We start from the raw sequence: 21,894 nt of genomic DNA, 5'->3' as shown, positions 1-21,894 counted from the left end.
ACGCAGTCTATGTTCACCAACACCTGTTTTTACAGGGAAATTTAAGAAGCAAAAGTGTTAATACAGAAAGGATCTATGAAACCAGACTATCATGAGATACACAAGTGAGCGCACTGGTAACGCAAAATGACCGCAACTGCCACGTGAAACCCAGGCTTAATGAAAATTTAAAATTCGGTACCAATTTATTCAGAATATGGAAGAACAATCGGATTCATATCAAATATCTACGGTGTCAGTATTTTAAAAAATACACCAATATTTAAAAACAGTAAAGGTTATCATTTGCTAAATTCCATTGCACATCAGTTTATTTCCCGATTTCAAAAGGGAGCAGCAAGTAATTAGTTATATAAAGGCAGACATATGTGCATCCAAGGCTAATGTAGCCATTTAAAGTTCTAGCAACAATATATGAAACAGCATAATTATTTTTTTTTAACAAAAATATTTATAATCGATTTTACAAGTAAGGAATCAAGCTGTTACCTGTTTAACCAGTTAAATACCTTGAGTGCAGCAAGAGAACTGTCAACATTTCAGAAAGTTTATATGGAGAACACATCAGCTCAGCATTCATAACTTTTCACAGCACACCGGTTTTAGTACTCGACTGACTGACTTGTTGGATACTAACCACCAAGCTGGCTGGCTTCCAGAAGCAGCAAAACAAAGAGAGTCAGCTAACGTCAATTTAACCAAAGCTTAACTGAAAAATCATGAAGGCTTCTATGACACAGCCAGCAGTTTTTACAGTATTGCTACCAATATTCCTCACAAATTTACTTACTAGTATCGGCATATGGGACTCAGTTACTCATGCACCTAATACCTATATCCTAAAAACTAATGAACTTTCAACACAGAGTTTGTGCAAACAGTTAGAAAAAGTGGGTGGAGAGTCCAGCTGGGATCCTGGACCGAGAAACACACAAATGACTGAAGCTCAGTAGCTTCCATTTGATCACTCCAACTTTTAACAGTATAGCTAAATTTTAAATCCTTCTCGAGAATGAACTCCTCAAAACTATTTTTTAATTGAGCCCTTCAGTGTAGGACCTTCTCATCTCCCAAGTGTCCTGTGCTTGATTTCCTAGCACCTTCATTGCCCTTCTGGATTTTCTCTTTTCCTGCTACAACCCATCCACTAAACCTAAACGGATGCTTTGCTATGTTTTTGATGCCTGTGCCTCACCCACCTTTGACAAAAGCCCATATTTGAGATTCTCACTCTTGTCTATCTTTTCTAAAAGGTCACAGGTGACAAAGGCCACCTGAGAGTGTAACTGTAGCTTATGCAAAATACTCACTATTCTAAAATTAACCACCACTTAATTACATTGGAGTAAACAGAAAAATTCTTATCTATTATAGGTGGTTAACTTCAAGAACAGCCAAAAACACTTAAAAAAAACCCCACACAACACAAAGGGGTCTTAAGAATAAATTAGCAGGATTAAAAATGTCTTAATTTTTAGAACTGCCTTGAAAACAGGCAGTTCGGCAAGTATCCACCTTCTCTTGCATTACCCAGATTCTGCAGCAAGAACGTTGGCACAAACACCCACCTACTAAAACAGGAGTATTCGATTCTTTTGAACACAAGTAGCAGCTACCTTCCTAGTCAGTTCTGATGTGCAACTCCAAAGACTCATTCAGTATGCTGACAGTAGTTTAAATGACAGTTCAGAAGAGGTACAGAGAAAAGTGACCACAGCTAAACAAATCCTGAGCCAAAGTAGTTTTCAAGCAATGTTTTCAGTCCTAGTTTATTCTTTAGAGACGGCTTTCCAGAAGGTTTTATGCAAGACAAGAATCAAGGTGTTCATTTATTTTAGACTCCAAAACCTCCGTCTGGCAAACAGGACAACCGACTTTTTTATCCTGCCTTACAGTAGTGCTGGAACTTGCAGAGGGCACTGTAGATTCAACTTTGGTTTTCACAGGTGTATTTATACTTAAGGTGACATCAGTACTCCCTCTTTTAATGAAATAGTTTTCAAAGGCAGTTTTGTCTTCCATTTTTGGCCATTGCTGTAGTGTATTGGTACACTCAGAGCTTTTTTGCTTGGATGCCGCCTGAGCTGTTGCTGTCTGCTCAAAACAGATTTGTTTTGGCGGCCTGTTATGAAGCGGCATAACCCTCTTGCCATTTGCAGAACGTTGGTTTGATTCTCCCTCCATAATACGAGCAATTTTAACAGGTGATCCGCTAAGATTCTTGTAAGCTTTTGTATTAGCAACAGAGGGTTTAGGAAACTCACGCTTTGAAGCTAAGTTGATTTTCTCACTGGCATCATCAGTATAAAGTGGAAAGAAGATGCCGCTACGGGGTGATTTTTCAAATTTTATCTCGTTTTTAGGGATTGGTATTGTCCTTACTGCTGAACGATGCTGTGAACCAGGTGTTTCACTGGTTTTAACACTGCTGCTGAAATTTGTGCTGTTTTCTGAGAGTCCGCTCCCTCCTCCAAGCCGATATCCCTTTCCACTAAAAGGCATCAGATCTTGCGTATCCCGTGTTTGTGTCCTGCCTGCAAAATAAGAAAAGTTACCAACTTTTTCATATATAAACTGTGGGCTTAGTATTTTACATGTTTCACCTGAAATATCTGCTACTTGAAAACAGTGCAGCAAACTATACAATTTGCAAACAATTAAGCTGAGAAGGAGCCTACAAACACACAAATAAAATGGGCCCTGCTCTTTGCTATGTAACAATAATATCTAAACAAAGCTCATGTAGTGGTTGATCTCTATCTGTTCAAGGAACTTTTTGGACAAAACCAGCTTGGAAAAGAAAAAAAGAATAATTTTAAATACCTTTGTTAGTTGACTCAGAATCTGGAAGTTTTGCTGGCTGGGTTTTCTCCTTGGATTTCTTAGAGAAGTTCTCTGGCTCCTTCACTTTTGTGAATGTACCTCCACACGTCTCTTGATGCTCAACCCACCAAAAGTCTCGTGCAGAGGGTGCTCTATTCATTGAACGTTTCACATATCCAAAGTAAGGTTTTCTATTTCGACAGGGGCCATTGCATCGCCACCAGTGCTGGCGGTACAAATCCACCTCATCATGAAAACTATGATAGATCTAGGTAAAAAAAAACAAACAACAGTAATTCACAAAGGTTTTCATTTTACATCACTAGCTCTATAATTCCGCCCCCCTCCCCCCCCCGTGATTTTTACATTGCCAGTTAAAAGAACTGAACCTGGGTGAAATGTTATCAACATTTAGATACCATCAAAACAAAGCTTTAAAAATAAAGACAAGATGTATAGGAATATGTCCTGGCTATCTAGTCTGAAATGCAATAAAATCACTTAAAAAAAAATCTATCTACAATTTCACCCTAAATGATGTACTGTTTAGAATGCATGGTAACCAATACCAGTATTGTATTTTTCCTCCAGCTATTAGGTTAATTGATCTTATCAGACACATGATTTTTAAATATCATCAACCTATTAGCCTGTACTGATATAAATCTTAACTAAAACAGACTGCTCTTCTCCAAATATTATTCTGAACATGTAGCTATTTTGTTCCTGGTACCATTAACTTGTTTCAAGACTAAAGGAAAACACTAACAGAGCGAATACTGGAAAAATTGTGTGACTGATAACCCACCACATCTTCCTCAACCTGTTCCCATCATCTTACCCAACCTGTTCCCACCATCTTCCCCAACAAACTAACTACGGAACTGGCACCCACTTGGATGCAAATTTGCATAGGTGCTAACTGTGGAGCGTCTAACGAGAACAGATGTATTACTCGTATCACATCAGGAATATTGAAAAACCAAATCAGTAAAAACCCCACTGTTAAATTAGGCTGAGTGGATTATGCTTACGGTGACATTGGCGCCAGTCAAGCGATTAATGCGACGCATGTGTTTGCAGAACTCTGGTCCATGAGATTCACGATCTTTGTCGTTATTAGTAACAAAAAGCAGGGCATGGATCATTTCATGCAACAGTGTCTGAAAAGATGCACATTATTAGCTCTTCACTGAAAAGCATTACATACAGTTTCAAAATTAAACCGTAAATAAATTTACATTTATCTTGGTACTGATCTTACTTTCATGCATTCACATTTTCAGTCTGGGTCATAAAAACATAATACTTACTCTACGTGTCAAATCAAATGACCTCTGTTCCCATACCACCAAAACATGCTGGAGAACACTACTACAGTAAGTGACATTCCAAAAAGGAGAAATATTCTTAAGTTTTAAGTCGGATCTTTGAAGAGATCAACCCTCTACAACCAAAGAGAGAGATACTTGTGAGAAGGTTGAAACTCTATGGTGTTTCTGTTGATTAAACAAATTCGAATGTCAAGCCAACTCAAACAAGCAGCCCTGACAGAGGCATGAGAAGCCACACAAAGTTATGTTTACAATCATATCCTATATCCTTATTTTCTTCTGTTGGCCTTTTGACCTAAAAGATGAAACTACAGCCATTTTCTAATTGTGCTTTCACTCCGTGTTTGTTTTTAATATTAGAGGACAATTTAGGAGCAAAAAGTCACCATGATGTTGCAACACAAACATAACAATAAAGCCACCACTATTTTACAATCTGTAAGTCAACTGTATATAAGAATCCCACTATGTAAAATGTGTGTATGGTGTGTGGGGGAGGCACAATACATTTTATGTGCTGATTCATGAACAATCTCCAAATACCTCAACAAGATCCTTCCTTGGTCTTAACTTTAGGAGTGGCTCACTTAGACGAATGGAACACATTCCACCTTTTCCTTCATATCTACACACTCCAGCACAGCTGAAAGAGACACAGAAAGAAAACAAACATGAAAAGCTATTTGTTTCTGTAGTACATGAAGAAAACTGAGAATTTGAGCTAAAACACCATCCCCTTCCAACACACACTAGGCAACTCAGAACAGGAAAAAAATCACTTTTGGTAGTAACTTGTAAAACTTAACATCATTAAGCAAGAAAAAAAAAAAAAAAAACAAACCACAACTTCCTCAGAATAAACTGCGACTGAACAAGCAAAAGTGAACTATAATTTATTAGATCTCTTGCAGTTACCCAATTCAAACTAGCAATCCTGAAAAAAAAAATTTATTTTTATATATATATATATATATATATATATATATATATATATATCTCACAATGGACTATTCCGAGCTAACTTGTTCAGGAGGCAGAGGGCTGTTTCCATTAGAACTCCTGATGGAGTGAAATATATAAAACAGAGGCTGGAGAATCACAGCAGCCAACTCTGACTTCACTGCTGGTTGCTGCAACTTCACTCCTCACCCAACTTTTGGCTCTTACTGACCCTTTACATATTATCACTTATGCCTACTAATCCAGCAGAACACACTTTTTTGTTTGTTTTGTTTTGCTATTAGGTTAGTCTTCTATCAGTTCAGTATCCAAATATTTTCAAGCGTCTAAGGAGTACTGCAACCAGCAAAGGACAACAGAGGGCAGGACTCCAGCAGCCAGCAATTGCATCAGCTGATCTGCTGCAGAACTACAGCCTGCAATTCAAAGCTTTTTTATTTTTATTTCAGATCTCTTATGTTCTCCTTCCAAGCCTATTCTAAATGTTGTTAATATACTATTACAATTTCATGTTTGCCTTTCTGCCATGCTGTAGAACTATCATAAAAACTGAAAAAAATGATAGCAATACAAGTATCTTCTTTTAAGCTCTGACATACACATGTTGTGGGTTAGGCCGCTCTGGCAACCAAACCCTACACAGTCGCTCACTCACCCTCCCCCACCCCCAGGGATGAGGGAGAGAATCAAAGAAGAAAAAGAAAAGAGACCCGTGGGTTGAGATAAGAACAATTTACTACTACCTCTACCAATATATATATATGTATGGATATATACAAGGATAAATATATGAAAACGAGTGATGTACGGTGTAATTGCTCACCACCCCTTCACCGAGGTCTGTCTCTTCCCAAAGCTAAGGATCCCAAAACAAACAAATCCCAATACCGTAATCCCGGATGAACTGGAGGCCTCAAAAATAGAGAGCGAGAGAGAGAAAAAACACTCCGAGAGTCCGAAAGTGAGTCCCGGAAGGGCAAAAGCCCTTCTTTACGGCTGACCCTCACTTTTATACTGGGCATGACGCTGCATGATATGGAATGCTAATTGGCCAGTTTGGCCTCAATCCTAAATCCAAGTACAAACCACAAGGGAAATCGTGGCCCCCTTGTCCTGGCTATGCTCCCCCCCTATCCTGCCATGCTCCTGCACACTGGCAAGCACATGGCAAGGTGAAAAGTCCTTGAGACCTCAGTGCCAACTACAAACATCAGCGTGCTATCAACATTCTTCTCAGACCGAGCCTCTGAGTAAAACCAAAACACAGAGCTCTTCTAGCTGCTAAAAAGCAGAGCTAACTCTGTCCCAGCTAAAACCAGGGCAACACACTTTAAGACCAAGTTATTTATTTCACTTTAACATCCTTCCAGTTTTGCCTGCACCACGGGAAAAGCCATTCATGGCCAAAGGCGACAAATGAAGGACGACGACAGTGACCAACCCCCGTCCTGCGATACGAACTACACCATGAAAGCAGGACGTTCAACCACCTGGAAGAGAAGCTGTAGCACTAGTACATCATGCCTACGAAGCCACAGTTAGGAGCAGCACGTGACAGCTTTTCCTCCTCCTCCCCAAGCCCCACGGCTGTATGATAACACGAGCCGCTGCCTGTTTGACGGGTCACAGGCTCTTCCGACAGCCCCGACACAGCACCAGCGCACTCCACGGCAGCTTCTGAAACCCGAGGCCGGTGAACGCCATCCGACAGCGCCGCTCGGGAAGGATCGTCTCCCCTCGCCGCCTTCCCGCTCCAGGCGAGCCCCCCGCACCCGGCTAACCGCCCGACGCGAGCCCGCTCCCCGCCCGAGAGCCCGAGCCCCGGCCCCCGCCCCCTCCCAACGCAGGGCCGCCCTCCGAGCCGACCCAGCGCACACCCCACCGCCGCCCCCCCCCCCCCCGCCGACGGCGTACAGGGTCATGCGCGGGCTCCACGACACCTCGACAGCCGCCAGGCGCCCCCAGAAGAGCGACTCGTTGAACTGCACGAAGAGGCCGCGCACGTCGGGGCTGGGGTCCAGCAGCTCCCAGGCCTCGTCCACCACCGACAGCGGGCGGAGGGCCGAGGGGTCCGGCGAGGCCTCAGGGCACGCCGCCGCTGCCGCCTCCTTATCCTCCGCTTCCCACAGCTCCTGGAGCTGGAGCGCCAACACGAAGTCCTCCTCCATCCCGCGCAGCGCCGCCGCGGGGACGCCCCACCCACCGGGCGCTCACACCGCCCCGCAGCCCAAAGGAACGGCCAACGCACGCGCACTGCGCCAGAAACGACACACCGCTGCGTCACTCTGCCACCACGCATGCGCCGAACACTCTGTAGTGCCCTCGCATGCGCGAGGCGGGATCCGCTCACGACTCCTCCTCCTCCGCCCCGCCCCGTTCGGGGCCGGCCACTCCCCGGCACGGCGGCCCCGCGTCGCTCCGGGCAGTCGCTTTCCGGCGGGTTCTCGGCGCATGCGCAGTCGGCGCAGTGATGCTGGCGCAGGCGGCTTACGTCCCGCTGTGCGCAGGCGCAGCGGCGCTGTCCCCGGCGACGGCGGCGGCAGCGGCGGCGGTGGCGGGGCGGGCGCCGGGCGGCGGGGCGGCTGGAGGCGCGGCGATGGCGCTGTCGTTGGGCGAAGGCGGCGGGAGCCGGCTGCGGCGGCAGCTGGAGTCGGGGGGCTTCGCGGCGGGGGAGTACGTGAAGCAGCTGTCGCAGCAGTCGGACGGCGACCGGGACCTGCAGGAGCACCGGCAGCGCATCCAGGCGCTGAGTGAGGAGACGGCGCAAAGCCTGAAGCGCAACGTCTACCAGAACTACCGGCAGTTCATCGAGACGGCGCGGGAGATTAGCTACCTGGAGAGCGAGATGTACCAGCTCAGCCACATCCTCACCGAGCAGAAGGGCATCATGGAGGCCGTCACCCAGGCCCTGCTCCTCCAGGCCGACCGCGACGACCCCGCCCTGGGCGCCCGCCGCGCCGCTGTCGCCGACCCCTTCCTGCCGCTGTCGGCCAAGGAGGCTGCGGCCAGCGAGGAGGGGCGGCAGCGCACGCTCACCACCCTCTTGGAGAAGGTGGAGGGTTGCCGTGACCTCTTGCCCGAGAGCCCCGGCAAGTACCTGGTCTACAATGGCGACCTGGTGGAGTACGACGCCGACCACATGGCGCAGATCCAGCGGGTGCACGCCTTCCTCATGAACGACTGTCTGCTCGTGGCCACTGCCCTGCCCAACCGCCGCGGCGCCTACCGCTATGATGCCCTCTACCCCCTCGATGGGCTGGCTGTGGTCAATGTCAAGGACAACCCGCCCATGAAAGATATGTTCAAGCTGCTCATGTTCCCCGAGAGCCGCATCTTCCAGGCTGAGAACGCCAAGATCAAGAAGGAGTGGCTGGAGGTGCTGGAGGAGACCAAGCGCAACCGGGCCCTCAGCGAGAAGCGACGTCTGGAGCAGGAGGCCATGCCCCGGCCTGCCCCAACACCCCCTGAATCCACCAACCCCTTTGAGGAGGATGAGGAGGAGGAGGAGGAGGAAGAGCCCTCTGCGGAGGAGGAGGTGGTTGACCTCTCACTTGAGTGGATCCAGGAGCTGCCTGAGGATCTGGACGTCTGCATCGCTCAGCGGGACTTCGAGGGGGCAGTGGACCTCTTGGATAAACTCAACGAGTACCTGGGGGACAAGCCTGTGAGCCAGCCCGTGAAGGAGCTGCGGGCCAAGGTGGATGAGCGGGTCCGGCAGCTTACAGACGTGCTAGTGTTTGAGCTGTCTCCAGACCGCTCGCTGCGGGGAGGGCCGCGGGCCACCCGCCGAGCTGTGTCCCAGCTCATTCGTTTGGGCCAGTCCACTAAGGCGTGTGAGCTCTTCCTGAAGAACCGGGCAGCCGCGGTGCAGACGGCCATCCGACAGCTGCGCATCGAGGGCGCCACGCTACTCTACATCCACAAGCTCTGCCATGTCTTCTTCACCAGCCTTCTAGAGACAGCGAGAGAGTTTGAGACGGACTTTGCTGGCAACAACGGCTGCTACTCGGCCTTCGTTGTCTGGGCCCGCTCTTCCATGAGGATGTTTGTAGATGCCTTCAGTAAGCAAGTCTTTGATAGTAAAGAGAGCTTGTCAACTGCGGCAGAGTGCGTCAAGGTAAGAGGGTCCACAGAGGGTGGTGTGATATGATGGCCAAAAAAAGACTTCAAAGCTTGTAAGTCGTCTTTTCTAACCCTAGGTTAGTTGTTGACTCTTGAGTGGGTCTCTGGAGAGGTTTTCTGCGTTGAAAGGTTAATATTCATTTAGGGTTGGTTCATTTTTTCAATTTAACTGAGGAAAACATTAAGATGAAAATACACAGCAAGAAAAACCCTGCCTTTATCAGAAATGCAAAACGTGTGTATTCTTAATTTGCCTTTAGCCAGTAGAAGGTCCTAAAATTTGCATAAACTACATCTGAATCATGAGTATTTTGAAGACTTTTTGTTTGTTTTCCAAGCCTGTCCTGAACCACATTTCCATATTTTTTTGCAAGACTAACTTTCTCAGGTTATGGTTTCTTTCAGCTGCTAATAAGGGGGGGGGTGGGGGGGGGAAGTGTGTGTGTGGTGGTTATCATGTCATTGTCCAGAGTATTTTTGACAAGCAGAGTTTCATTGTTCAGTTATTAGTTTCTCATTAATAAGGAATTTCTTAAAGTAGGAGAAATAAGTGAAGTATGATTAATGCTTTCCCGTTTCCTAAGAATGATACATTTTGTAAACATGTAAGATGTAAAGGGGGCCTGCACACTAACAACACTCTGTGTTTGTGTTTGATACCCAAGGTAGCTAAAGAGCACTGCAAGCAGCTTAGCGAGATTGGACTGGATCTTACCTTCATCATCCATGCCCTACTGGTGAAGGATATCAAAGGTGCTTTACAGAGCTACAAGGATATCATCATCGAGGCCACCAAGCACCGCAACTCTGAGGAGATGTGGAGAAGGATGAACCTAATGACTCCAGAGGCGCTGGGGAAACTCAGAGAGGAGATGAGGAGCTGCGGGGTGGGCAATTTTGACCAATACACTGGTGATGACTGCTGGGTCAACCTTAGCTATACTGTAGTAGCTTTCACTAAGCAGACTATGGCCTTCTTGGAGGAAGCGTTAAAGCTTTACTTTCCAGAGCTGCATATGGTTCTTTTGGAGAGTCTGGTGGAAATCATCCTGGTGGCTGTCCAGCATGTCGATTACAGTTTACGGTGTGAACAGGACCCTGAGAAGAAAGCATTCATTAGGCAGAATGCATCCTTTCTGTATGAAACTGTCCTTCCTGTTGTGGAAAAAAGATTTGAGGAAGGAGTTGGAAAGCCAGCCAAGCAGCTACAGGATCTGAGAAATGCTTCAAGATTGATGCGTGTAAATCCAGAAAGTACCACCTCTGTGGTGTGAAGTGACCTAACTGTTGTCATGAAGAGAGTGTGAAAGCACTTACTGAAAATGCTGTACATTGAATATATGAACTAAATGGGTTTTCTGAGTCCCTGAAAAATGCAGAAGTCTAACTGCTGCATTCCAGAAGCTGAATACTTACAATCAAATCTTGCACAGATTCAACGCTTTTCTTGGTGGATGATGGGTAGAAGAGTGAGAAGTAATGTTGAAGTCACATGTCCTTGGACAGCATATCCTGTAAGAATGGCTTGTGTAGTGTTTGTGTCTTGAGAAATACTATAATATACAATTTTTGGCTAAATGTTTGAGAAGATCTTAAATATATGTACACCATATGGCAGGAAAAGATCACTTCTTATCATGTCACTGTAGGAATTCTTTTTTTAAGGCAGCGTTCTGGTAGGAGGGGAAGTGCTGAAACGCTCCCAGGGTGTGGTATTCAGTGAGGCACATCCGCCATCCAGATGTGACTCAGCACTGCAGATAAACAACGTGGATTTGCACAGCCTGATTTGTTTGGTAGCAGTGCAGACTTTTCAGGTTCTCCAACATTCGAATTCCTTCATTCATCTGAGAGGCAGATCTAAATTAAAAATGGGTTTTTTGTATAGGTTTTTGTATTTAGGTGAAGGGGCTACTTCTGTGTGATAAGCTGGCCTGTCAGCTTAAATTACAGCTCTCTGAAAACAAACTTTCTGCTGTCAGAAACATTTGTTCCCTTCAGAGAATGAGAATAACTTTCTTCCCTTCCCCTTTGTGTTCACCTTCCTTGTTTTCTCATGGACTTCATTGGGATCAAGTCCATTTGACGAAGTATGCACTCTTGCTTCAGGTGCTGTCATAAATGCATTATGGGCCATTACCTACGGGTAGAAACCATAGTCAAGAGATACAAATTCTCTTGAGATGTGCAGGGCAGGGAGATGGTCCGAAGGTACTGTTTCGTTTGGAAGAAACAGAATGCTAGTTTTGGTGTACAGAAGCAGCATAAGATGAAGAGACTGGCTGTGAGGCATCTTGTGAATAATGTGATGTTCAAAATACACACTGTCTCTCCTGCAAATACTAGAATCATTTCTTGTAATGCAACAGTAACCAAGGAGAAGGATCTTTCTTTGCAGAAAACACAAGGACTGTATTTGGTTAGGATCTCTAATGTGGATGGGGGAAGTTTATGCAAATACTTGTTTGTTAGGAATTAAGGTGATGACTGCCTCGTTCAGTATGTGTCTCTGAAAATAAAATAAGCCAAGTCTTGTGTGAAGGCTGGCTTTAGAAAGCTGTCAGCATCCTACTGTAAGCTGTGTAAACTTTTTCCCCTTTAGTGCAGACTTTCTTAGCTGTAACATCATTTTCTCACAATTAAGGAACCTAGTATTAGGGAATTATTGAGTATCCTATTCCTCTTGTGCTTTCACATGAAAGCTTTTGCAATTTGTATCATGGTAATGAATGCCTGTGACTGCCTGAACAAACCAGATATCACCAGTAAAACATTCTGCAGAACTGCTTATACTGGAGCTTCTTAATTTCTCCCTATTTTCACAGTGCTAGTTCAACCCAGCTTTCACTTTAGTGGCTAGTTTTCTTTCTCCTGCTCTTTGGATGCCTTTTGAACTGGCAGATTTTGCAAAGCATCCTGCTGCCTCTGCTCACTTGCTCTCCAGTGTTTGAGCCTTTTGCTAGCAAATCACAGAAAAAACCAAAACAAACCAACAACCTACAAAATGTTTTTAAAGGGTAACTTAGTGCTCTTAGCTGTACCTGATTGAAAACCACTGAAATAGCTATAGTTTTATTTTAAGGTACAGGGACAGTGAGAGTTAAAACTTGTGTGAACATGTTACCTCCAAGAGAGCACTGCACATGCGTCATTTCACTAGTGAACTATCTGATACCAGAACCTAGTTAAGTATATCGATTTAATATGTTTCATGTCATCTATTTAAAGTCAGCAAACGTAGCAACCTGGCCTTACTTAATTTGAGAAATATTTTCAAGTGGATTGTAAGAAAGAACCCTCCATGATGATGGGTATTTTGGGGGAGAGGGAGAAGGGAAGGCTTTTTTTCTCTGAAGACAAGTATATTTTATTGTTTTCTTTACAGCAGAAGAAAGCATCTTGTGAGCACAGAATAAGTACTGATGAGCCTTATGTATTTTTTTTCACCCTGTGCTAGAGAAGGGTAAGCTGTGGAACTGCCACTCAAGACTCTGATTGTTGTGGTGCTTGAGGATTTTGTGTAAGAAGCTGGATTGTAGTTTCCAGATTCCTAGCTCTGGCATAAGATTCAATAGGAGGAGAGCCCGGTTCATGCTTCTGTTGCAAGCTGGTGTAGCCCATCTTATCCTCGTCAGAGGATGAAATGTGCAGTGTCATTCTGCCATGTGCTCTGTTATGTCTCTGTCACGCTCCCTTCATCAATCTATTTACGGCACACAGGGCCTCTGCCGTCATCCATGGAGCAGTGGACTTACATGGACGTTGGTTTTAATGGATCAGGGAATCCGGCCTTTCCTTTGGGTGATCGAATACCATGTTCGCGTGGCTGTCACAATTCAAACACAGGTGTGGATTTGTATAAACTGTGGTAGGTAGCATTGATATTTTGTAACTTGTGAACCTATTCAAGTCATAACAAAAGAAAAACAATGACGTAAGGAAAATGGTGTGCAATTAAATTAAACACACTTTGTATGTTAATTCAGTTAACAGAAAAAGTCACCATATGCTGAGAGTCGTGGTTTAATAAACTTAAGATTTGCAGATGGTAATTTGGAATGACACTTTTCTATTCCTGAGCTGTACACTTGTGGGGATGATGATGTTCAAGTTGGGATTTGCAGTAACTGCTGAATAATATGGTAGTAGTTTTGTCAATTTGGGGAAGAACTAGTATTTTTTTGTTTGTTTTGAGACAATTGCATATAAAATCTGGTTGCCTTTAGCTGCTCTGACAAAATTGTAATGTGTAAAATGAAGATTTTTTTTTTTAAATTCAGATGAATTTATGTATTAGAACTTAATGCAATAACTTTTCTGAACAGTGAGGACCATGCATTAAAACTTTTGGACATTCAACACTAGTGGTGTATTTCTGTTTTTGTTACATCACCATCAGAAAGAGGATGTTGGTTCAAAGTTCAAGTCCACTAATAAATTTTAAGCAAAGTCAAAGAGCTTCAGGTAAGTCGTTTGTGAGGGAGATGTAGGAGGCAGCCAGGTGATGAAAACCAAGTGATGTCAATTCAGTTACATTCTTACGAAGTCAGCATGTGGCTTAATAAGGTGAATTTGTAAAAAAATGTTTCTCACCATTGTATCTGATTCAATTTGGGGGGGGGGGGGGGGGGGGGGCTGTGCTCTAGTCTAATGAGACGTTGGGTTGATACAAGAGGCCTTATCAACACCAGGGCAGCATAATGCTGTAGGGTTTGTTACTTTCCAGAGACTGTTTTGCCACCGGAGTCCCTGCAGACTTAACCTGGATGCTAAATGTGCAGTACAGGCCATCTCCTCACTAGGTGGAGTTTTGTCCATGAAAACCTCAGTGTGCTGCGGGCAGGCATTGGAGTTAAATCTGTGCTACCTCCCAGCATGGCTTGCGATGTTTTTGTAGCATGTTGGGGAATGAAGACGCTGGAGCAAACATTTCAGATGTTACGGTCAATTCTTTTTCCTTCCTTGGTAGTGCTTTTCTTTTGCGTTTTCTAATTTTTATACTGTTAATTTCTTAATTCTTCATGTTTTCTTTTCCTGCTGTGTTTCTAGATTGTCGGCAGGCATCCTGCAGAGGATCTCAGGTTTCTACTTTTTCTAAAGGTATGTACCAACATGTGACTTTTGTTCTGCCTGAGAGACACTCTGCTAGACTGCAAGCCCCTGTAGAGATGTGAAGTCTCTTGTCCCCGCTTTGGCTGTCTTAAGATCTTCAGCTTAATGACTTCTCAAAGTCAAGCTTGTGTGACCTCTTGTCATTTTACTTCACTATTGGTCTGAAATTCCAGTGAGACCTCATGCTCATAACGCAGCTTTGCACTCCAGCACAGTAATGCAGATGGTCCCCACCACTGATCTTAACTTATGTACTCTTTACATTCCCTATGCTGCACAACTCTTAGGTTTTAATTGGGTTACCTTTTACCTAAAAATGTTAGTAGTTCTATGAACTCCCGGTGCTCTGAAGAAAATCAAATCAAGGAGCTTTGTGAGCATAGCCTATAGCCTGTAGACACATACTTTTTGTCAGAGGTTTAACACCTGTGATATGCATTCAGTTCCTCCAAACTCTGAAAGGTAGTGGAGAGAGAAACTCTGCAAACTGGAAAGAATGTTTCTCAATCTTCTGTAGTATACTGTTTTTGTGAAAACAGATTTACACCCTTTATAATTACGAAGGATGCCGACTAGAGTAATAGATCAGAATTTGATTGAGCCACCTCAGACACACAGTAATTACCTCTTGAGTATTTAGGAAACTTTGCTAATACAGCTTCAGTGGCCTCAACGTGCCCTGTAATAGAGTTCTCAACTTCAGGGTTACAGGCTGAACTAGATTCTCTGCTACAGATGTGCTCTGTTTGACACAGCAGAGAGAAAGTACTAGCAAAAGGCCTGGCCTGTGCTGACCACTGAGCAGTACTGCCCTTCCCGCTGGTTTACCTGGCTGATCAGGACAGCTTTAAGGCAATTTTAGATGCTTTTCTGTGACCGTGTAGTATTTGTCCTCTCTCCCTCCCCATGCAGTGGCTGGATCACAGCTGCATTCCTTTTGATGGCCTGAGCATCCCACTTCTCACCCAAGCAAAAGATTATATAGGAATATGGGGAGAACTTGCTCCCCAGATTACTTGAAGAGAGCTGTGATGGCACACAGTTGCCGGGGGGGGGGTCCCACAAGAGCTCTGCATTGGTGAGCAACACCTCCGTGCAGTGAAAACAGGCATCCGCTGCATATGCAAGCAAATACAATTGCACTCAATTTGTTCTCATAGACCGGTAAAAAAGCTAAAAGCAAGTATGAAAGCTGAGATATTAATCTCTTCGAGTCATGGCAGGAGCTGAACTCTGAGGCATCAGTGATGATTACCCAAAATATAATTTGGCTCTGCAGCTGTGGGGAAGCTTGTTCAGATGTGCTAATATGTTGGCACATGATTATTGAATGTATTGCATTAGGGAGGTGGACCAGAGAGAAAAGCAGGTAACATGACCTTACTGCTGCTTGGGAAGCCCTTGGAGATGCTTGGATTAATGATGATTTCAAGTTATTTAAAAAAAATAATAAATCATGCAGCTCTTCAGTTGGTTGCACCAATGCTCCCAGTTCTTTCTCTGTCCTCCCAGAAAGCTGATGCAGTCCAAATGAGAACTCTCATGAAGGTGAGAGAGAGTCAGCCAAATCCTTTGCAATATGAGGCACGTGAATCTGAACACCTGCAAACTTGAGCAAAATTGAAACCTGAACTTCAGACACTCCCCAGCCTGACTGTGGGCTGGGGAAAACTTTGCCTCAAACGCTTTTAGAATTCAAGTTCTCTGGGCTTTGAGTCATTCCTACTGTTCTAAAATCACAATTCATAGAGAACTGTCTGTGCCAATCAGATTTGTTAAGGCTAACATGTTTGGTTTTTTTTTTTTATCACAGCTTTACAGCACTGCTGCAGCCTGGGGACTCCTGTTGTTATATTCATTTTCAGCTCTCCAGACCCAGTTTTCACAATAGGAAGGGGCCCAGCTCCCTGCCCCAGCTTCTGCAGGAGGAGGTTGTCAGAACAGTACTTGAAGCTCTGCAGAGAATCCTTCCTTCCTCAGGATTCAGTGAATTTTCCTCTCAAAATGTGGGTTTCTGATAAGCAGCTCCTGTTCTGCTCCCCCCCCCCCCCCCCGCCCCCGACTAACAATTGGCAGGATTGTTTGTTTTCCCACTCTGCGTTGTAACTTCTCCAGCAGAGGTGCCAGATTGGCTTTGTGGAGGAAGGAGGCCAAACTGCATGTTAAATTACAGTCTCTGCATCTGTTTTAACATAATTCAGGCCATATACCTCCCTGCCTGCTCTTGTTAATGACAACGTACTTGAGGAGGAGGGGGATTAGGGGGGTGGCAAGGAAAGAGGTGTAATCTTTGTCCCTCTGACTTCCATCCAGCAAGGTGCTTAAGCACATGCTGAAGAGCATAATATGTCCCCCTGAATTCACGAGTCCCATTCCAATACTCAGTTAATTAGATGTTAAAGTGCTTTTCATTCGTGGAGCATCAGTAAATTTCAGTTGAATTTCACAAAACCAACTAACGAAGAAGCGATAGGGAGGCGATACTACAGCAGCAGCAGCACAGGAGCAAACAAAGTGTGCATTTCTGCGACGGCTCAACTCTAGTGTGACAAACTGTGGTCCCACACAAAGCCTTCCCCTTCTTCAGCGGGAGCAGCAGGCTCCATAAATCACCAGCGATGCAACTTTCCAGGAGGCGGCGATAATGGAGTTGGACACGCTAAAATAAAGTTGCTTCGCGTGATGGCTGCGGTATGTCGCACTGCGTTAGGGCGGAGGAAACACCCTCGGGAAAACTACGACGCCTGATGAAGAGTGCACAGCGAGGCTGGATAGCTGCTGTTCTGGGATGTGGCTCCACCTGAGCCTGAAACTGACTGGACACCAGGAGCTGGCACCAGGAGCGTCAGTCCCAGCCTCCTGCTGCACCGCATCCTCCTTCGTTTTATCCAAACCCAATGCCTCCCACAGCGAGCGCTTCCCTCTGCTGTCCACCCAGCCTGAGACGGGTCTCCTCCCTCCCGGTGGGATTAAACCCTGTCTGGTTTGCTTGGCGACAAGCAACGTGCGCAGTGGGCAGAAGGCTTCCGCACCTCCCCCTGGCATCTTCACACGGCGGAGTCCCTCTCCTGGTGTGCCTGCAATCAGTCACCACTTTTTGTTTTCCCCTGAAGTTTATTATCATTTAAATAGCCTTCCAGCCTGCGATGTCCTGGGGAGTTTCTGGCTCTGCTGCCTCCTGTTCTGTGAAATTAATTCGCCCAAGATCGTGCCCTCACAGGAAAATGGTACGGGTTCAGCTAAACTGGTTTAGGAACTGTTTTATAAACCTACGCGAGACCTTCTGTGGCCCTTTGGTTTTGACTGGAGCACTTTCTACGTATTTGGCTTGGGGTGTAACATGCTTAGACAGCAAAGTGTTTATTCCCAACCAAAATTACAGCACTGAATCCTGCTGTCTGGGCAATGTTTTTGACTACTATGGGCAAATTCCATATTTAACTCAGCGTGTGTTTTTAGGCCTTGAAGATTTAGGGGCCAGACTGCAAATGCCTTTAATCAGGAAGTAATTAATTGCACAAATTTCCTCCTTGCAGTCAGCATAGTGCTCGTCCAGGTAACACTCCCTGCGAGGCAATGGCTCATGCCTGTGCACTACTTTTATTACTGTATATCTCTGCTAATTAGTTCCTGTTGGATGGTAGGCCAGGTTGCTACAGGGGCTTCAGATAAAAGGTACAATCAGTTAAGACAATCTGAAGATAGCTTTGAGAAGAAAAACAAATGCTTTGTTTTCCTGCTGAGATTTTTTTTTTATTTTATTATCATTATTTCTGAAGAAAACTCCCAGCAGGATTCGTGCTTTTGATGGAAGTCAGGACCAGGTTTGTGACGACTGTTCCAGCACCTTGATGTTGAGCATGCTTTTTCCAGAGTACCCTGGTGCTTGTCCAAGACTGATCCCCAGTAGGAAACACTTAGTTTGCCTCTTTTGCGCCCATATCCATGCAAAGGATCACAGTCCTGGTTCTCCCTCAAAAATGATGTTCAGCTTAACTTTGAGAGAGGTGTGTACATAACAGGACAGGGAGAGTTGGGGGGAGATTTAGTGACTCATTGACACTCCCTGGGGCAGCACATACACAATGTCTCACAAAACAAGAGTGTAAGGATTAGGGTCTCCCTCTGCCCCACAGGCAGGTCAGGGCCATTTCCCCACACACACCCCGCTAATGCTGACATCAACCTTGTTCCCTTTTTCAAACACAAGCCACACATCCTTCCTGTCCTACATGCTGGCTGGAAACGACAAACTCCTCCATTATGTTATTATTATAATTTACTGCCAGAAACCTTCCGTTCTGCACACCCAACGCACAACTCTTCGTGTTTGACTGTTATAATTGTATTTTCAAAGTTATAAATAACACATTAGCCTGGTTTATGTGTTCATGCAAGTCAAGCTATAAACTGGCAGATGAATGAAATTAACTGTCTCCAGAATTCACATTCCTGTCACTTATTCAATTATTTGATCAACATAATTGCTCAGAGCAAGAGCTAATCGGAAAATGACATGCATTTACCCTCTCTATAGAGGAGGAGAGGCTTATCAGGTATTTCACTGCAGGCACTTTCACTACTTCCAATATTCTAGAAGAAACAAGATTATTAATCGAGCCAGGGCCAAACACACAAAGCTTGTTTGCTAGCCAGATGCTTTCCTACCCTTAAAATAGTTCCAGTATTTTGCGGTGCAAGGCTTTGAACACGTCTATACTGCAGTGCGTACAAGCACCTTGGCACAGCGGTATGGGAGCCGCAAGCTGGGCTTGCCTCCAGGAGTCTACAGCACTAAATGTGCCCTTGCTTCTCTATATCTGTATTCATGCTGGTGCTGCAGCTGTACGTGTTTTGGTTCCGCCTATGACCAGCTCCCATCCTGGGAGCTGATACGGAGAATATCGGTCGGCTGAGGCAGAAGAGCCTCTCAGGAGTAGCAAAGGCAGAAAGTGATTTTTTTCTTCTTGCTCTTGTAGAAAAGACTGTAATTCCCCACCTTGCCAGCTCAAACCCTGCATCAAGGCCACAGTTTGAAACACTGATACCTTCGGAATTATTGTTTTGTTCCTTGCCTTACTCAGACGTTCTGATTAAAATTGTGAGTCTGCGCACACACACACATCTACACATCTGTGCACTTTGTTATTAAATGAAAATCCTAGAAGCGGGTGCCAGAGCAGAGGGGTGGGAATGGAAAGGACTAAAGGTAGGAGGCTAAAATTCTAAACCAGTCCCTGTTTCCATTATTAGCTTGAGTACTGTTTGGGGTTGGAATATTTGATTTGTTTAAGTAAGAGACAAGAAAGCACTTTTCCACTCTGTGTGGAGGGGGGGGAGGAAGCTCATCTATCAACGCCAACAGTTTGCAACCTATTGTCTGCAGGCCCTGAGGGGATCTGAGGGTTATCTATAGGGGAAAGGGAGCTAAGAAAATCAACCCTGTTGTCAGTTGCCTTAAATTCATGACAGATGGTCTGCACCTCCGCTGGAAAATGTTAGGGTCTGCAAATAAAAGCTGAGTAAAAACTGGAGTGTTTTCCTCCTGCTGTTCATAAGCAGTTCAAGCATCAGGTTTTGGCTACTTGAAAAGACTCCAAAAGTGGTCCACAGAACATGGCTGAGAAACACAATGTGCTGGATCTCGCCCCCTGAGCTCCAGCTGTGCTGCTGACACTGCCCAAGTGGCACAGGACAGCCCTGGGAAACTCACTGTGCTACATGCAGTGTCCTAGGGGCTGGTGTGTCTATATTTGATGAGAAGTAGTTAACTAGGTGAGTAATTATTTAGTTCATCTAAGTGGAGATTAAGAAATGAGCGCAGCACAGCCTAGTTATACCAGGGCATTTCTGATAGAAAGCAAAAGCATGCAGCAAGAAAATAAAAAAGTAGCCCCACCATGGGCGGCCAGGGAGCTTGCAGGGGTCTCCGGGGGGGAAGGAACTACTTGTAAGCACAGGTTTGTTGTGCTGCTTAATGAGGATGCCCCGCAGTTTGGGAAAACGGGGTGCTGAGGACACCAGGTGCCATCCCCGTTGGCATCTCTGCTATGTACACAGCCACAGCAGGCAGAAAACAAGAACGATGCCAAGGTTTGAAATCCTGCGAGTGACTCCAGCTAGCGGACAAATAGGCCCTGAGTGGGATGCTGTGATCTCGAAGCCGATCATTATACTAACGGTATAAATCAGTAACCTGATGGCACCACAGGCCATCTCGCATGGAAAATCCAGGCTCCTTTGTTGCCAGCTCCAGACGCAAAGGGAAAAAATAATAAAAAACCCCTACGGTATGTGGGGATCTTGCAAAATCAAGACGCTGCTACGGCTGAAGCAAGGGCCGGACATGCCGGGAAGCGGCCTTTGCCCGGGCAGAGAGCCCAAAGCAAAGGGGTGCCGCAGGCCCCTCGCACGGGCAGCGGGACCGGGGCAGCACCCAGGGAAGCGCGGCGCCCCCGGCCCTTCGCCTGGGCTCCGCACCGGGATGCGGCCGGGGAGATGCTCCCCTGGAGGCCAGGCTGGCACCCTGCCGCCCTCCCCGCCGGCACCGCCCCCGCCCCCCGCCCCCCCCCCCCCCCCCCCCCCCCCCCCGCCCCCGCTCCGTGTCCCTGCCCGGGCCGCGGCGGCACCGACAGCAGGGGGCGGCCGCCGCCGCCGCAACCCGCCCGCCGCCCCGCACCCAACCCCGCAGCCCAGCAGCTCCGCCGCCCCGCACCCCGCCCAGCAGCTCCGCACCCGAGGTCTCCCACCCCCCTCCAGCCCAGCAGCCGCACAGCCCAACGGGGACGCAGCCCCGCAGCCCAGCCTCGGACCCAGCCCGCAGCCCTCCAGCCCAGCATTTCAACGTGCCCACCGCCCAGCTGCCTCGTAGTCCCTCAGCCCAGCGCCCCAGCAGTCCCCAGCCAAGCACATCGGCAGACCTGCATCCAAACGTGCGGTTCTGCAGCCCTGCAGACTCACAGCCTAGCATCCAGACCCTGAATCCCTGGGTCCCAGCATCCCCATAGCCCAGAATCCCTGCAGCCCTACAGCCCAGGAGTCCTGCAGTCCCACATCCCCAGCCCAGCATCCTCACAGCCCACCATCCAAGCTACACAGTGGCCGCAGAGCTCCGCAGCCCTGCAGCTCAGCATCCCTGCAGCCCCACATCCAGCAGCTCAGCAGCCCAAGCAGCTCAGCATCCCCAGCAGCTCAGCATACCCCAGCTCAGGGAACACAGCAAGCCAGGCTGGCACAATGCTGCTACTGAGGCTGGCACAGTGCTGCTGCTCATGGGTCTTGGTTTTACTATGGTTTGTGCCCCCGGGGGCAAGGACAATTGTGACCGTGGAAGTAGTTGTAGTTATGCTGGGGCTTTTCCGCCTGAGGCTCTGTTATAAACCGTACTGGCAGAGGTGCTATTTCATTCCTGAGAGCTGGAAAAGTCTGTCTAGTGTGGGCTTGCTGCAGCCTGAGGAGGCGGCTTTGCGAAATGTGCAAGATGCAGCCAGAGTTACTGGTGCACCGCTGGTCCCACTGCAGTGCAGGGCTGCGGGCAGGTATG

The 21,894-nt window shown here is 46.5% G+C and overlaps 2 protein-coding genes across 7 annotated transcripts; one reads left to right on the top strand and one right to left on the bottom strand.

Annotated features, from left to right (window-relative positions):
• Positions 1 to 160: 160 nt before the first annotated feature.
• On the bottom strand, positions 161 to 7,288 carry SPRTN (SprT-like N-terminal domain). Its single transcript, XM_086631571.1, has 5 exons — positions 7,032 to 7,288; positions 4,701 to 4,800; positions 3,858 to 3,986; positions 2,824 to 3,091; positions 161 to 2,534 (listed from the first exon to the last, which is right to left on the bottom strand). Exons 1-5 carry the CDS (start codon positions 7,283 to 7,285, stop codon positions 1,801 to 1,803), a joined length of 1,485 nt encoding a protein of 494 aa, XP_086487697.1. The 5' UTR covers positions 7,286 to 7,288; the 3' UTR covers positions 161 to 1,800.
• Positions 7,289 to 7,713: 425 nt separating this feature from the next.
• Positions 7,714 to 16,403, top strand: EXOC8 (exocyst complex component 8). 6 transcript variants are annotated; one of them, XR_015223022.1, is made up of 4 exons: positions 7,714 to 9,234; positions 9,905 to 10,753; positions 14,289 to 14,339; positions 16,165 to 16,403. XR_015223022.1 is itself a non-coding variant. In XM_086631565.1 (2 exons), exons 1-2 carry the CDS (start codon positions 7,714 to 7,716, stop codon positions 10,511 to 10,513), a joined length of 2,130 nt encoding a protein of 709 aa, XP_086487691.1. In that variant the 3' UTR covers positions 10,514 to 13,659. The 6 variants fall into 6 exon arrangements, 1 of the variants encoding a protein (XP_086487691.1); XR_015223019.1 differs by having other exon boundaries at positions 9,905 to 13,085; XR_015223018.1 differs by having other exon boundaries at positions 9,905 to 13,107.
• Positions 16,404 to 21,894: the final 5,491 nt, after the last annotated feature.

Source organism: Tauraco erythrolophus, chromosome 2 (genome assembly GCF_009769465.1).
Source record: "Tauraco erythrolophus isolate bTauEry1 chromosome 2, bTauEry1.pri, whole genome shotgun sequence".
Classification (NCBI taxonomy): domain Eukaryota; kingdom Metazoa; phylum Chordata; class Aves; order Musophagiformes; family Musophagidae; genus Tauraco; species Tauraco erythrolophus.
This window is presented reverse-complemented; position numbering and strand designations above follow the sequence as displayed.